At 47.5% G+C, this 17344-nt stretch overlaps 1 protein-coding gene across 2 annotated transcripts in view; it reads left to right on the forward strand.

Moving 5' to 3' along the window:
• TRERF1 (transcriptional regulating factor 1) overlaps window positions 1-17344 on the forward strand; it is a 521224-nt gene that overhangs the window by 419329 nt on the left and 84551 nt on the right. For both annotated transcript variants that reach the window (XM_078649717.1, XM_078649716.1), the window contains exon 12: window positions 2695-2770. In XM_078649717.1, coding sequence (XP_078505843.1) covers window positions 2695-2770 — 76 coding nt within the window. The remainder of the gene's footprint in view (window positions 1-2694; window positions 2771-17344) is intronic.

Below are 17344 nucleotides of genomic sequence, written 5' to 3' on the forward strand. Positions count from 1 at the left end.
TCGTCGCAAGGCTGCCAGGGCGTCATCGCATCGTCATCGCAACACCGCATCAAGGGCGCCATCTTCTTGCATCGCAACTGGATCATCGCATCCGCATCGCATCAAGGCGCCATCTTACGCACCGCAACAGGTCGAGAATCTACGCATCACCTCCGCACCGGTAAGGCTCACGACGAGTCCCCTACTCTGCGCAAGCATTGAGGAAGGACGCAACCGTTCCCCCGGGTCACGGAACCGACGCATCTCCCCTTCTGCAAGCCTTTTGTTTACTTTGCGTGCCGCATCCAAGAACTTTGTTGAGAACTTTGTCGCATTTACCAACAACTTGAACTGAGACTTTTATCATCCTTTAAGTAACCTTTAGTATAGTATTGTGGATTTTTGTCGTTTGTGGTCTTGTGTTTAAGTCTATATAAAGAATACCTATTTTTATAAAACCTGTGTTGTGGTCATCTGTAGTGCTATCACTGTATTACTGTGTATATTCACAAATGCTTAACACACTGCCTCTGAGATAAGCCTGTCTGCTCGTGCCAAGCTACCAAGGGGGTGAGCAGGGGTTATTAAGGAGAGTTAATCCCCTTGTCCTGACTTAGAAGTAAGGGTCCCTATTTGGACAAAGGTGATAACCATTGCCAAGTAGAGACCCCCAGATGTAACACTGACCTACTTTCTGCCGTGATGACCTGTGCTTCCATCTTTCTCTGCTCCAAAGAGAGTGTGTAGAGAGGTGCATCCGCCAACAATCTCACCGAGTCTGGCTGTGAATAATATTCAACAAAGACCGAATTTCGGTCTCAGTGAGTGTGAATCAGGGCCCATACAGCACCCTCGGCCAGGTCCACTCCAGGGGAAGCAGTGTGTGTAGCCTAGCGAGCAGTTTCCCATCCTTGTCACTTTCCAGGCTCTTTCTAGCTGAAGAAGAGTGAAAGCCAAGGCATAATGCAGTAGAGCACCATATTTGGCCCTGGTCTTTAAAAGGGCCTGGTATCGTGAAGAGTCTGTAAACTAGTCTCAAAGTTTATACTTGAGCTAAGTAATTTCCTTTAGTATCCTCCCATTTGCATCACCAGCTGTTCACCAGCTGTTCTAAAGCATGCCTCCCGCACCACCTCTTAAAATGTCTTACTCTGTTTTCACATTACCTGTGGAGGCCTAATTTTTCTGAAATAATCCTTAAGGGCATCACCTATGGACCCCCTGAAGTCTGTCTTGTGCAGCACAGCTACCTGTGGGTATCACACCGGGATGTAGGTAAGTTGTTCACCCCAGCACACTGTCAAAACACAGGGTTATGATGAAAAAAGGGTCTTTCATCGTTTTTTAATGTTTGATAACCAGACAGAGCTCACACTCACCTTGTGTGCAGTTTCTTCAGAGAGGAATACAATGAGAAGTCGTTAATGGGAGGTAGTCTCATCACACATCCCAGAGCGACCAATATTTTACCCAGACTGAATTCTGCATCTGTCTTGCACTGGTAGTCAAACCACAGAGGAGTCAAATTTGACAAACTCGGGGTCTGGAACACAGTTGAAGTCTTCTTTTCAGTTTGTGATCAATTGCAGACTGTCCTCCAACATCATGTAGTAAGTCTATAAGGAATATATTTGGAGCCCTAGATGAACAAATTAAGATCCTCATCTAACCACCAATCACTGTGATGTAATTTCCCACTTTAGTCACCAACAAGGGAGTAATCTTAAGCTAACCACCCCACCCGCCCCAGCCAAAGTAAAACGAGAATATCTGCCCTCTTCTCCTTCTTCGTAGCCTAAACCTACCTGCATACACCATCCATCATTTTGTGATTCCCAAAGCAGATGGGGTCCAAAATCGGTCAGCGACTCGTCAAAAGCAACCAAGAGACTGGTGGATGCCCTATAAACCCGGGTCCTGGCCATGTCATTGATTCTGTACAAGCTGAACTGAAACTTGTTCTCCTTTATGGGAGAATCAGCTATGACAGTAGGATGCTCCTGCTGGGAGAAAATCGTGCCAGCACGATTTCCATCTGTTATTACTGGTGTGCAAGTGGGCTGGGTCACATAGGGATACCCATGCTATTGCGTTGCTGTCACCTCACAATTCTAGATATTTATATTTTACAATGCCTGTGTTGCAATGACATACTCCGCCCACATTTGGACCACCAGTTTTTTTTTTTCAATGTGTGTTGCATGCGAGGGGCGACTAAGGGTTTCCCCAAGACTGGCCAGTCTTGAGGGCACTTCATATCTAATGCAGTGAACAAATGAAATGTTTAGTCAGCACTTGTAGAAGCCAGTTTTCATTTTTTCCAATAATATATCCTTGGAAATAGAGATAGTTATATAATATGACAGAGCTAAATATTATAAGACAATATTTTGAGAATGAACCTACAAATTTCCCAAAGACCTTGAGTAATTAACCTGTAACATTTTAATTGAATTGCAAATGGCTCCTTTTAAAAACAGGACTAAATGCCTCAATAAAGCAATGGATTAACCAAAAGTAAAGTCTCTGCCCTGCTAAATCAGTATTAGTCTCCACTATCTTAAAAGTACCTTTAATTTAACAACAACAAAAACTGACAATAACAAAAAAGCCTTAAAGTATTGGAACTTTGCATTGCCTGGTTCATTTGAACTCTATTACTCCTATTTGCTACTGCACAGATGTTGAAGTTTGATTCTTTTTTACGTCTTACAGACTGCCTTGGAAATGCTGCTGTTGAAGAACAAATGTCGATCTAAAAGGCATCCTTTAGCAAATTATCACTATGCTGGTAAGTTACTACACTTAGTTGTGGTTAATCATCTGTTACGCATGAGCCTTGTGGACCAAGAGGTATTGCATTTTTAATAGTAATTGAATTGCTTTGAACATTTCACTTTTGGATACGCGTGTTACTACTTGGGTATCTATTCAAAGGTTCAGGAATCTGTGGATAGGAGTATTCATGTAAAGATTAAGTCACTTACCTTCTGTAATGCTTTTTCTGGTGGATACTGCATCTCATTGCAGGCTCCCCACTCACCCTCTCTCCTCTGTATTCTGTGGTGTGGCCTTCTCTTCTTAGTGTTAGTTAGTTCCCATATTAGATTTTGCACACTGTCACAGGTCTCAATCTATCACTGGTATTCCATGTCGGAAGGCGTGGAATGCTTGGTTTTAAACTGAATTATGTGCGATGGGGTGGTGCCTATATACAGCTCTGTGCTGTCACTCAAGTAGTTGGAACAGGGTCACCATGCCGTTCCAAGACGCCACTTAATGTTGTTTGGTAGCAACTACTGGCAAAAGTTCTAGATCCAGTCTGGCACCTGGAAGAATTTAAAAGATGAGGAATCTGCACTTAAATGTGGTACTCACCAGAAAGAGTATTACTAATTAAAGGTAAGTAACTCATTCTTTTAGCCTTAGAATGGCATGTTCAAGGAGTGAAATTTAAATTGTTCCTTTACCATGGCTAGTTTCCTGCAGTCCTTTTTTCAGCCAATTATCTGGTGATTATGTTCTGCGTAAAGACATGCTGTAATCTATAAAGAATGATAACAGAATCCTTAATTTACCCCTTATTTCAGAGTAATTGGTTAGGTACAACAGGGCTCAAAATGATTCAATATAAATACATTCCATATCTGTGTGGTAGGGTTAAGGAGTGTATTTGGCTCCTTCATGAATTAACCCCTTGGTGTAGCATGACATTTATCTTCTTTATGGCAATCTTAAGGAGCTGGATAATCTCAAGCAGTTCTCTGTGTGTGAGGTTCTGTTGAATGATGATTCTAGGCTAGTTGAAGATACTTTCCAGGGCAGAGGTGTTCACACTTTCCCCAGGTCAGAAAGAGCTGTCTTTGGCAGGGAGCTTAAAAAGCCTTGCAGCCTCTCCTGCTATCAGGAACAGGCCCCCCTCCTGAATCACCCCGTTTTCAGTGGAAAGACAAGCAGAAAACTTTAGCAAGCCCAGGAGGTGTGCTCACCTCTGCCAACTCCACCCCTCAGGTGGGGGGGTTGGAGGTCCACTCCTCAGTGCCCGGCATCTTGCTGATGGGGGCATCCCCCAATCAGGTTTAGGGGATGTGCTCGCTCCCCCACTTGGGGTGAGCACACCAAGGGTGTAGTCACCCTAAGGTCAGCTACTACCTTGAGACCCCTAAAACGCCCCTACGTACAGTATTTAGGGGGCAGCCCATATCCCAGAATTTAGTCCCTGATGACCTGAGACGATTGGCAGAGAATACAACCCTGCAGACGAGAAACACTGCAACAATTGCTTTGGCCCCAGCCCTACTAGCCTGCCTGCTCCTTCCATGAAACCTGCTGCATGACGGCTTCCAACTGAAAACTAGCGACCTCCACAAATCCCAGGAGGGCTGATCATCTTGTAAACTCCAGACTCCAGCAGACAGCGGCTCTGTCTATAAAAGATGCTTCAGGACCCTGCCAACTGTGAGAAACTCACCTGCCTGGCTGACCTCTGCACCTGATGCCCATGCCCGAGTCCAGGTCTACCTTCCAAAGGAGGCTCTCCAGCGGCCTTGAGCTCTAATCCGACGAAGGGCGGCAACTCCAAGCCCCGGTAGCGACTACTGCTACCACAACATTGCGACCTCCCGCCACTGCGACCGGACCAGTAAGCGTATTCCCGAGGTCGAGAGGCAACCCTGCAGTCTCCGACCCTGGATCCTGGTTACCAGATCCTGACATCGAGGGACATCCCTACTTACCTGCCCAGCTGTTGGTCCCTCCTGACATGTCTAAGCACCCTGCAACTGGCTACTTTTCTGCCCCTGGTGGTGTAGTCTTGCTGCTAACTTGGGACCCCCTTTGCCCTCACCTTAACCTTAGGAGCTTGTCTCCCAAAACTGAGTGACCCCCCCTGAGCAGCCACCAACCAAGTTGCCCCCTAGTCCCATTGGCTAACTGTTAGACCAGGCACCATTGGCGTGGGTCTCCCTACCATTTTCGTGCTGTTGCCTCATTTGTTGTTGCTGGTGTTAGATGCTTGGGGCACTGTGCCACTGCTATCCAGTGCCACAGTGCAAGTGCTCTCTATTGTAAATTGATGTATGGATTAGTGATTCCATGATTGGATATTTGGTTTACTTGTCAGACCCTAGTCTAGTGCACTAAGAGTGCCCAGGGCGTGTAAATCCAAATGCTGCTGGCGGGCCTGCAGCACTGGTTGTGCCACCCACTGAAGCAGCCTTGTAAAATGTGTCTAAGGTCTGTCATTGCAGAGCCTGCGTGCAGTCTGGTACTGTCATGCTGACTGGGCAAGTGCACCCACTTGCCAGTCCCTAAACCTTCCCTTTTCTTCATATCAGTCACCCCTATTGTAGGCCCAAGGGCAGGGTGCATTGTAAGTATAAGGTAGGACCAGCCCTGATGTGTGTGGCATGTCCTAATAGTGAATTACAGCCAATTTCGTTTTTCACTTTTGCAAGGCTACCTGTTCTCCATAGGCCAGAATGGGCTGTTACGATTATAAACATGCAATAATCTAACAGACTCAGAGAACATGGTAGAAATTCGAGTTTAGTATGCCTGAACTCCGAATAATAAAATACATATTTTAGTGAAGTTGATTTTAATATTCTGTGTTTGCAAATACCACTTTTAGAAAGTAGGTATTTGCTTGTCTAACCATTCAAACCTGCCTCTGCTAGGTTGTGTATTCCTTTGTCTGGTTTTGTGAGTGACAGGGCTGGGGGATTCCAAGAGACAGGCTGAGTCACCCAGTGGTGATTAGAGAGATCTGCATCTAGATGGGAGGGAGGAGTTGCACCTGAACCTTGAATAGGGCTGTGCCTGCCTTCCACAATGCTGGCTCCACCCCCTGGGGAGCGGCTGATGTCTCTGTCCTGCACACTGAAAGAAGAGGAGTCCTGTAAACAAAGTGCTCCAGGACTGTACTTGCCTTCCACAATGCTGGCTCCACCTCCTCTGGGGCATCTGATGTTTCTGCCCTGCACTGTGAAAGGAAAGGAGAAGTCTGGTAAACAGAGTGCTTCAGAAATGGTTTGGACTGGGCCAAGGCCCCTCTCCCCTGAGAGAACAAAGGATTTGGGGGTATAAATATTGGGACCCTGATCCCAAGATTAGATCACTTTTGGACTACAAGAAGAAACCTTTACTGAGGAGAGGAACCTGAAGAAACTGAGGAGAGACTATTCCCAAGCTGAAGTGCTGCTTGGGGGATTGGCCTGCAGTGGTTGCCTTACTGACAAAGGAAGGAGAAAGGAACTTTGTGTACTTTGCTTTCAACTTGTGAAGGATCTCCAAGGACTTGGAAAAGAGATTGCCTCCTGCTGAAGTCTCAGGGACAACAGACTTCACCCCCAGCTCCTCAGAGTTCTTTTGGAAGTGCCTGCTGCTATTTTGGGCCTTCTGAGGAACTCCGTGTCGCAAGGACCTGGAAGTGCGACTCAACGAGAAGAAGCGTGTCGCTGTGCCTGCCGTCGCAACTCCGAAGGAGGGTGTCGCCGCTGGAACTGTCGCACTGCACCGCATCAGAGAGAAGCGTGCCGCAATGAAGAGGAAGCGTGTCGCCATCGCTGCTGCTGCCGTCGCAACTCCGAAGGAGGGTGTCGCCGCTGTAGTTGTCGCACCACACCGCATCAGGAGAAGAATCTCGCAACGAGGTCTGAGCGTGTCGCCGTAGCTGTGCCTGCCTTCGCAACTCCAAAGGAGGGTGTCGCCGCTGGAACTGTCGCATTGCACTGCATCGACCAAGAGCATCTCGCATCCCCGAGAAACGCGCCGCCGTCGGAGCTGTTGCGGTCGCATCTTGGATGTCGCCACTGTAGTTGTCGCATTGAGCGGAAGCTTCGACCTTCGTGGGAGAAGAGCGTCGCCACTGGAGCTGCTACCGTCGCATCGTAAGGGTGTCACCGCTGTAGTCCACGCATCGAACCGAGAACTTCTCCCATCCCCGAGATGCGTGCCGCATCTGGAAGATATTCACGTCTTTATTTCTTGGTATCTGAACTTTGCCACATTTCCCATCACTGCGACATTGCTTGTCGTGGAAGCGCAACGTAACTTAAGGTACATTGACGCAGAGTGTCGCATCTAAGAACTGAACTGAACTAAGCTTAAATCTACCATCTTAAAGTAATCATAGTGTGTATTTTTGTTGTTTATGGTCTTGTGGTAACTCTATATAAAGTATACTTATTTTTGATACAAAACCTGTGTGGTGTCCATTTGTAGTGTTGTCACTGGGTTACTGTATGTGGTCACAACTGCTTAACTTACAACGCCTCTGAAGTAAAGCCCTTCTGCTCGTGCCAAGCTACCAAGGGGGTGAGCAGGGGTTATTTTGGGTGTGTAATCCCCTTATCCTGACTAGAGGAGAGGGTCCCTATTTGTTACAAGTACTTACCTGTGCCAACTAGAGACCCCCAAATCTAACACTAACCTTGGCACCCTGTACTCGGCCGCTCTAGTGCCTCTGGTGGTGCACCTGGAGTGCAAACCTGAACTTTGGAGAACCTTGGTTCTACCCTCCAAACCTCATATCCCAAAACCCTTTACTTACCTGCAAACCTAACACTGCTTTTTCCTTCATAGGATTGCATTGAATGGTTTTTCTGCTAAAGCACTATGTCACTGTTACTTATCTTGCATATCCAAAGTGTATCAATTCATGCAAAAGTAATACATTGCCTCCCCTAAAGTATTGCAGTGCCATTTTTAAGCTTGCACTGTAAAAGTAACCGAAAAGTAACTTAAAAAGTACTTTACAAGTATTCCAGAAAGTAATCTGAAGTAATTACAAGTATTCAAAAGAATTTACAAAGTGTTTCCAATACTGCAAAGTAACTTGTATGCTTAGACAAAACCAGTACACACTGTATTTTGAAAAGTATTATTGTTTTGAAAGTATCATATCACTTTCCTGCTACTAAGTAAATCTTGGTTCTAGTAATAAAAATAACAAAGTAACAACTTTTTCTACAAACAATTGGTCTGGATTCAGTCTTCAGTGTGTGACATAATTTCTTGCCTGAGTTTGTACAACAAATGCTTAACACTACCCTCTGATAAGACAGACTGTTGAACCACACTGCCACAAAAGAGAGTAAGGTATTATCTACTATAGCATCTGCTATACCCCTGGGGTTCCACTGGACTCTGTGCACACTATACGGTACTTTCGTATAGTATATACAGAGCCAGCTTCCTACAGATGGGATTTCATTCAATGGTCTGAAGAGGCCAACAAAGTATGTCAGGCTCCCAAGGAATGTTTCATGACCGCACCTGTAGTAAGTAGGCCACAAACCACAGGGGTCTCCAACCGGTCGATCACGATCTACCGGTAGCTCGCCGAGGCCCCGTGAGTAGCTCGTTATGGCATTTTCATTTTGTAGCCCTTTATTGTCTTTATCATTTTTTGGACCCAAACCAGCTGCTCTCATAGGCCTACGCTTAGCTCGGGTTTGGTGGGCCAGGCTGAAGAGGATAAAATTGTTCATATCGGAGTCTTCATAGCCCATCCGCTCCCCCTGCCTTTACAAGCCTGGCACCTCGCTTTTCATCGTGCGCGACGTGTGCGCTGCTGGAATGAAGCTGCTCCCACTGCCTTTAGAAGCCTTGCACACGACGTGCATACTGCTGGTGCGGAGCAGCAGGAGCCGAAAAGCTTGTTGGCGTGCAAGTGGCATGGCACAGGCAGTATTGAACTACTACTACACTATCAGTGCCCGCACCACTTGCCTTTTCCATTCCGACTCTTGAGTCTTTCGATAGGTAAGTCCTGGCCTGAATTAGTTGCTCTGCCCTGGCCACTGAATGAATTGCTGAATAATTGTTAGCCCATGCCCTAGCCTTAGTCTTTCTCATCCCCAGGCGCCAAAAATATTCTTGCCCAGAGCCGCTGTCAATAAAGAGGAGAGGGCCTGCCGTGGAGAGGGTGAGGAGGGGGAGAAGAGATTGATGATGCACTAGTGAATTACAATATTCTGTGCAATGAGAAGCAGACATGCCACTCTGCACATGAGGTGCTGGCTTCTGAAACAGGCAGATATGATGTCTGAACATTTGAAGTGCAGCAGAAAGCGGGAGCTCTGTATGTGAGGTGAAGGGACAGATAAATGAGGCTATGTGAAGTGTAGTGGACACACTGATACTGCAAATGTGGGGCACAGGAAAGGGGTCACCCAAGAAGCTACACTTGAGGGGCTGGCACACATGATGATATGCATGTGAGGCGCAAGAAACAAGCAAAGATGGCACTGCATGTGAGGTGCAGGGAAGAAATTTACATGACAGTGAATATGAGGTGAATGTGAGGTGCAGGTACGAAGGCTGTACATGTGCAAAGCGGGGAGGCGTTCATGTGCAAAGCGGGGAGGCATACATGAGGCTGTGCATTTGAAGTACAAAGACAAGCTGGCATGATGCTTTGCATGTGAGGAGCAGGGAGCAAACAGACGGCTGCATGTAGTATACAGGGAACAAACTTATGACATTGCATATGAGATGCAGAGAGCAGGCACACACAAGGCTGTGCTTGTGAGGTACATGGAAAACCCTGTTTTTCCTGCTGTGCTCCAAGGTATTGTTTATAAGAGCACATTAAACTCAATATGGGAATACTGAGACACCTTCAGTATGAGCCTCCATCTTCCCATTGGTCAACAACAGGGAGGGACACAGGGGGGGACAATGTTTAAAGGGGTCCAGTGTGCGTGTCCCATCAATCTGTAAAACAAAAAGATGCACACAGTTCCCCTGGGGAAGGGTAATAGCGTGGTGCAGTAAGCTTTCCTCCTCTCTTCGTGGGGTACAAAGATGTTAATGTACCAAAGTGAAACAGGGAAAGGTATCCCTTTTCGGAACTAGGGATGCCTCACACAACAGGCTGGTTTAACGGCTGTTGTCATATCACCAGCTAGTCGTCTCGTGTCATCATCGGCTTCCTGCTCCAACGTCAAGCCGGCGCTGCAATGCCTGACGGGTAGCACGAAGTGCTACACTTTTGTGGAGATCTTTTGTTCCTTGCCGGTGAATGAGTGGGTGTGAGGGCCCCTAGAATGTGAAGTAGTGAGCGTGAGTGAAGTGTGTTAAAAAAGGTTGGTGTAGTCTACTCCTTTCTCTTTATTCGTGTAGTACACCACCTTGTTTAAAACAAGAGGGGCAATGGGGCTACAGTAGTTAAGGAAAGTTAGTCCCGTTCAACCCTCATCTGTGAACAGGTCAACATGTTTCATGCCCTATTGGCAATTCTTCAGGACCTAGGGTGTGCTCATAAACTTAGTGATGTGCCCCGCGCAGGGCTGAGGCATGTGAAGGATACAACCTGTGTGGTTGCCGACTCCAGCAAGGGGGTTCCTGTGTCGTAGGGATACCCTGTGGGGAGAGAGATAAACTTAGGCTGGTGGTTCATTTCCCCGAGTTAACCAGAGCGGGGAGTCATCTTTAATTTTATATTAAAAAATACAGGAGTATAAAGTGAGGAGAGAGGAAAGACTATAAATGGTGACTACGCATAAAAATTAAATTATAACATCAATGAGTATTAACGTTACAGCAGACACTAGGTGTCTCAACCGAATGGTTGTGTACTAAGACAATTCATTGACAGGATCTAACGCCAGCCGGCATATTAATAGGAGTAGAACGGGGTTTTAGAGAACTTACCCTCACTGGTGGGCGTAAGTACCCCAAAGCTGCTCCTGTGGGGTCTGCGTAATGTGACAGTTATCTGGAGGGTACACAAGGAAAGTCCAAAGTGATTATAAGGCAATTGGACTAACGGGGTGGTGGGTTGATTTGGGCCACCGGGTAGGACGTCCGGGGGAGAATGAACGACCTCAGCTCGACCATCGGTGGTCTCGCCAGACACCCGTTAGCCCCAGGATAATCACACCACCCGAGGAGGTCGCCTCCATCTTCCCATTGCCAAGGATCAGGACCCCATACCCAGCTGCCCAGTCTAATCAGGGAGGAGCTTTTGTCCCATTTATAACAGCATCCAGGTGTGTTCCTTTCCCCTCCAACACTATCTGCTTTGTTTGTAGCTCAACTGGAGAGTGTCCTTCAGAGACCGTATCATCATGGCATGTACTGCTTGATTGTGAGGGTGACTTGTGATGTTTTATTAATCGAAGATGGGATGAGGACTATAGAATCATTGAAATAAAGCAGACTTTTTTTTAGGTGTTTCATGTGCCCTAGAGTCAAATTTGCCTCATGAGCATATATTCTAGGAAAGTAAGTATTTTGTTCAAACCACAGTATAAGCGCCAAAGAAATTAGACTTGAAGTCAATGAAGATGGGTGTGGGGGGTCCCTCAAAAAAATGTGCACGTTGTTTTTCCATTAGTAGCTCACAACAATTTTTACTGATCAGGAGTAGCTCTCTCCATAGAAAAGGTTGGAGACCCCTGATCTAGAAACTGGTGCTTCAAATGTCACTGTAGGAGCAATCCTTTCACAGTGTTATCCAGAGACAGGTCAAATACATCCTCTGGTCATTTCAAGCAAATTAACATAAACAGAAATAAATTAAACAATGACAGATTAGGAACTCTTAGCTATTAAGAATGGCGCATAATCTCCATTTACCATGTCTATAGACATCAAAATCTGAGATTTCTTAAGTCTGCTAAAGCATTAACAGCACACCAATTGAGTTGGTATTTGTTCAATGCAGAGTATACTTTTTATAACCTTCAGGTCAGGATGGAAAAGCAGACACGTTGCCAAGAAGAATGAACCTCCTGTGCCAATATTTCCAAATGGAAAAATATTTGGATCAAAAACTAAAGACAGCCATCCAAACATCATAGATCAAATCAAGACAGAACTGACTTCAGAATTAATCAGAGGATATCAGATGACACACAAAGAGTCTTTAAGGATAGTCTACTTTGAGTCAAGGAGGGAGTGTGCAGCCATACTGTTGAATTGCAAGTCCTTCATGAAACTCATGACTAACCACTTACTGGTTAATGTTGTATCAGTAAAACTGAGGAAGTGATTAAAAGACATTTGGGGTGGGAAAATATAAGAAAGGATGTACACCAGTATGTAACTTTCTTATGTGCCCAAGTTAGGCCCATGTAGCAACGCTGCACATTGTCTTACATTGTCCTCTTTTTGTACATATTTGCGTGCATGACAATGTTGGATTAATTTCTCTGTAACTGCTTTGCTTATACATCTGGCTTTGCTCAACATTATCATGATGCCTCAAACACGGAGTACAATGCCTTTACGGACAATGTACAAATGTTGTTCTGTCTTCATCCACGGGCGACAGGACTATCTCCATATCCATAACAATACTAAAATGCATATACATCGCAAGGATACTTTTTATTATAAATAAAGAAGCATTTCCGGGGGTTAGCAGAGGAGACACTTCCAATGGCATCGTAAGATCCTGCATGCTGTGGCTTCCTCAAGCAGCTGCCTGACATCTCCGTGAGTGGTGCCCAATTCATGACCAAGGCAGGGTCCTACTATTTTTCCCAGCCAATTAATGGAGTTGGATCACACATACATATACTCTAGCCATACACAGAGTAGGGATTGCATAGTAGGTGTAGGCCTGATTACAACTTTGTATTATATGCCTGCATATATACACTGTCTCAGCACCATGGTGTAACTGTACCTGCTATTTACTCTTTTGGTGATTGTAAACACTTTCATCTGCGTCTGTCTACTGATTATTGCAGTACATGTATTCTATACAAGAATAACGTTGGTTCAATAAATATATTGAAAATGTCCCACTGTGTATTCTCTGTATATTTCTCGAGGTTGAGTGAACAAGTAACTGAGTGAAAAGGTTCTAGATCTGTTACCATAATCCCGGAGGAGACGAGGGTTGTCATGTTCAGTGGTTGCCAGAAACCATTCGCTGCTTGTTTGGGCTAGGCGGCTTATGGTTGCACTGTGAGCTAGCTGGTCTCTAGGCCAACATATACTATTCGGGTGCATGGAATTAGTCTAAGCCCCTCACCCAAAGTTTATGTTGTTCACAAATGCACAGATCATACGGATTAGTGGGAACTACACGACAACTTCTTGGGAAATCTCTGTAATAACGTAGAATCTGAGAATGAAACCAATGCAATATTTATATCAACTACCTAAGCCACTGTATTGCATACTATATCAGTTGATTTCACAGTAGAACTGTTAGCTGACAATGGGTTTACTACTGTTGTGGTAGTAGTTGATTTATTCAACAAAATGTCACATTTCATTCCGGTCAAAATAAATCACACAGCAACAAAAACTGAGGAATTGTTTGTGATTAGGATATGGATTACATACAGTAATCATTTCTGACAGAGGGTCTCAGTTCATTTTTCACTATTAGTGGCAGCATTCTGTAAAGCAGTTAGATTGGATGTTTGATTTTCATCTGCATATCATGCATAGTCTGATGGACAAATTGAGCGAGTGAATCAAGATTTAAAGACCTTTCTGTGATGCTTTCTACAAGACCGAACTTCTTGGTAGGAATAGTTTCGTCATAAAACATTTTGTAACAACAATTCACTAAACAGGCTAGATTGTACTACTCCTGTAGCTCTGAATTTTTTTTCTTTTTTCCTCCATCAAACCATTCATCAGGTAGACATACCAAGGAGGCTCGTAATAGTTTGCTTGGACTTTGGGTTGCAATGACTTCAGAATTAGGCTCTGAAAACTTTCTGATCAAACCCCAAAGACTGGCTACATTTTCCTCTTTCCTTCTGGTTAAAACATTAGAAGGATCACTCCTGATGCAATATTTTTCCCCTTCCAGATTTTCCTAGCTTTCACAACCTCCTACTGGGACAATATCTCAACAAAGGTGAAGGCCATTCCTCTGACCAACTCTGCGGACTACAGCACAATCTGCCAACTTTTAAGGCTGCTCCTCAACCTTTTTTCTTTTTAGTTAAGTACTTTTTATTAAAGATAAAGGATAGTAAACAATACAGAAATGAAGCTAAATATACCTATTTAACAGAGTATAATGTTAATAAGTTCATATGAATAAATTATTCCATAGAAACAAAGATAGACATATGGAATATAAGTATAATGATAAACAAAGTAAACAGGAAAGGTTATTTATGCATTAAAAGAAGTTTTTTTACAAAAGAGATAAAAGGGGAAAAGGAACAAGAGAAAAACAAAAGGAAGAAGGGAAAGAAAATAGAATGAGTTATTAGGGAGGAGATGAGTGTGAACATAAGAAAGTGGTAAAAGGAAGCCAAAGCAAGTCAGATTAAATGTTTTGAGATAGAGAAGATAAAACAGTTGATATTCTATATTCATCACAAGTAAAGTTCCACTAAACTATAATTGATAACTTAGAGTTGTCTTTCCAACATGATAAAATAACATCTGAAAGAAACAGGTTAGTGTTAGATTCCTTACCTTAGAATATCCCCAGGCGTCAGACTGGATCCGGAAAGTTTTAGTCAGCAGTACCTCTGCGCGTCGGTAGGCGTCGTCTGCAGCTCCGCGTCGGCGTTGTGATTGCCGGGATAACGTCGTCCGAGTACTTAGACGCCGCCCTTGCGCACTGACGTCAGTTCTTCTTTTTTCCGCGCCAGCAGGCGCAGATCCAGGAAAAGTAGTACTCCAGTCAATTTTTTACTATGTTTTTGATCTCTTTTTGATCACTTTCGGGTCGACCCTTGACTCGCGGTGCCGCTAGGGATGCCTGGTTTTAAACCTTGGGAGGACTGTCACCGCCTGATGTCGGTGACAGACCCCCACCGTCGATGCCTTTATTGCCTCGGGACTGACCATGATGACAAGTCGTGCCCCGACTGCCGGGCCTTGACTTCGAAGGCTATACGGGAGCGGTCCCGTAAGCTACTCGAGATCCGCCAGTCGGCTCCGCGCCGGTCGAGGATGAAGGCGAAGGGACCAGTCGCGCAGCCGCAGTCATCGCCGCTCAACGAGTCACCACCACTCGTCGGGCTCCAAGTCCTCAGGTAAGTCAAGGTATTCGAAAAGGAAGTCGAAGAGGTGTCATCGCTCTTCCGACGCTCGCGCAATGCGGCCGGGGGTTCGGGCGACACTGCCCCCGCGGCTCCGTCGGAGCCGCGTCCAGCTCAATACCCTTCGGTCCCTGGGCTGTACTCAACGCCGGAGGAGATAAGTGCCTTCCTCACGGCAATGAGGTCGCGCTTCCCTCTGTCGAAACCTGCAGAGGCGCCTTCGGGCCCACCGGGTCCGACTGGGAGCCCTAGCAGGCCGGCGGCTCCGTCCCCGGCACCGTCGGTTGATTCGGCCCCGGCACCGTCATCGACTCCGGTCCCAACGCCGCAGGGCCCCGCAGGATCCATGCCTGGATACGGGCTGTCGACAGTCGACCTCACGACTCCTCCGCTGGCGCCAACCCCAAGGATGGCGCTCCCGGCGCCGTCCTCGTTCGACGTCGAGCCCAGTTTCAGCCCCGGTCCGGGTCCGGCATCGGACCGGCGCCGTCTTCGGCGTCGATGGGTGAGGCCTTCAGCTATGACCCAGCTCCATCATTTTTGCCTGTTTATCAGGAGATGGATGACGAGGAGGACTGGGAGGGGTCTGAGGACCCTCTGGCACAGCAGTGGCAGTTGAGCCAGGACTGGGCAGATGAGCTGGGGGAGGCCAGTGGTCTGGACACTTCGACCGACACTGGATTCGTCTCTCCTCCCTCCGTGGCTTCGGAAGAGGGGGCTCGAGGTCCCAGTCGAGGAGGAAGTCGAGGGACCAGTCGCGTAGCCGCAGTCATCGCCGCTCGACGAGTCACCACCACTCGTCGGGCTCAAAGTCCTCAGGTAAGTCAAAGTATTCGAAAAGGAAGTCAAAGAGGTGTCATCGCTCTTCCGACTCCCCCCGAATCTCGCGCGATGCGGCCGGGGGTTCGGGCGACACCGCCCATGCGGCTCCGTCGGAGCTGCGTGGGCGTGGTGTTGGACAGGGCGGCCAAGGCCTTGGCTCTTGAGCTCCCTGTTGCGGCCGTGAGGACTAACCTCCTCACTGTGGTGCTCAAACCGCAGGCAAGCCCCTCGGAGCCTCCCCTGCCGTTTAACGAAGCCCTCACCGACGTTCTGATGGGCACATGGTCCAAGCCCTCCTCAGGCCTCCCTGTGGATCGGAACGTGGCCCGACGCCACTGCCCGGCTCCGGGCGACCCCTGCTTTCTGTCCACCCACCCCACCCCGAGAGCCTGCTAATTCAGGCCTCTACTTCCCAGACCGCATTCCCTACCACTCCACCGGATCGGGCATCCAAAAGGTACGATCAGTTTGGGAAGAAACTGTTCTCCTCCCTGAGTTTGGGGCTGCAGTCTGTCAACACCGCCTGCCTTTTGGGCCGTTACACCCACTCTCTGTGGCATATGGTTGCGGAGGTGCTGCCACAGTGTCCGGAGGAGGCCTGGGCACGGCTCGCCCAAGCCCTGGCGGAAGGGCGGGATGCAGCACGCTACTCGATCAGGTGTGGACTTGACACCACGAACTCGCTGGGTAGAGCGATTGCAACGATGGTGGCGGTCCGCCGCCACGCCTGGCTGAGGTCCGCCAACTTTTCGGGCGATGTCCAGGCCACGCTCATGGACATGCCCTTCGATGGCTGTCGCCTCTTTGGCGACAAAGCGGATAGTGCGCTAGAGCGTTTTAAGGACTCCAGGGTTACGGCCAAGTCCTTGGGCCTCGTCCAGCGCCAGCAAACATCCTCTATTTGCCCCTTTCGTGGCCAAGGAAGGGGCGCCCCCTCATGTCCAGCCAGCCACAGGCGCAGAACCAGTCTCAGCACAGTTGCGGACGTGGTAACCGCCGTGTCAGTGCCGGGGGACAACGGCAGGGTCAGTCCACATCCGCTCCCGCAGCATCCGCCCCAAAGCCTTCCTAGTCCAGCATTTCAGGCCCATTCGACGCCAGTGGGGGGCAGGGTTCGCCATCAACTCTCCCACTGGCGCACCATCACGTCGGACAGGTGGGTGCTGCAAATCGTCCGAAGGGGCTACTCCCTCCCCTTCGAGGCGACACATCCAGCCATGCCACCGCAATAACATCGCATGTCGGGGTATCACTTGCAACTTCTGCAAGAGGAAGTTTCGGCCCTCTTGGCCAAGGGGGCCGTCAAGAGCGTTCCTGGGCCAGAAGTAGGGTGTGGTTGTTATTCCCACTACTTTCTGGTTCCCAAGTAGGGCAAAGGCGGCCTACGCCCTATCTTGGATCTCCGGAACGTCAATGGCTTCCTCCGGAAGGAGAAGTTCAAGATGCTGACATTGGCTGAGGTCTTAGCTGCCCTGGACCCAGGAGACTGGATGGTAGCGTTGGACTTTCAGGACGCGTATTTCCACATCCTCGTCCTGCCGGCCCACCGGCGCTACCTGCGGTTC

This window comes from Lissotriton helveticus, chromosome 6 (genome assembly GCF_964261635.1).
Source record: "Lissotriton helveticus chromosome 6, aLisHel1.1, whole genome shotgun sequence".
Lineage (NCBI taxonomy): Eukaryota > Metazoa > Chordata > Amphibia > Caudata > Salamandridae > Lissotriton > Lissotriton helveticus.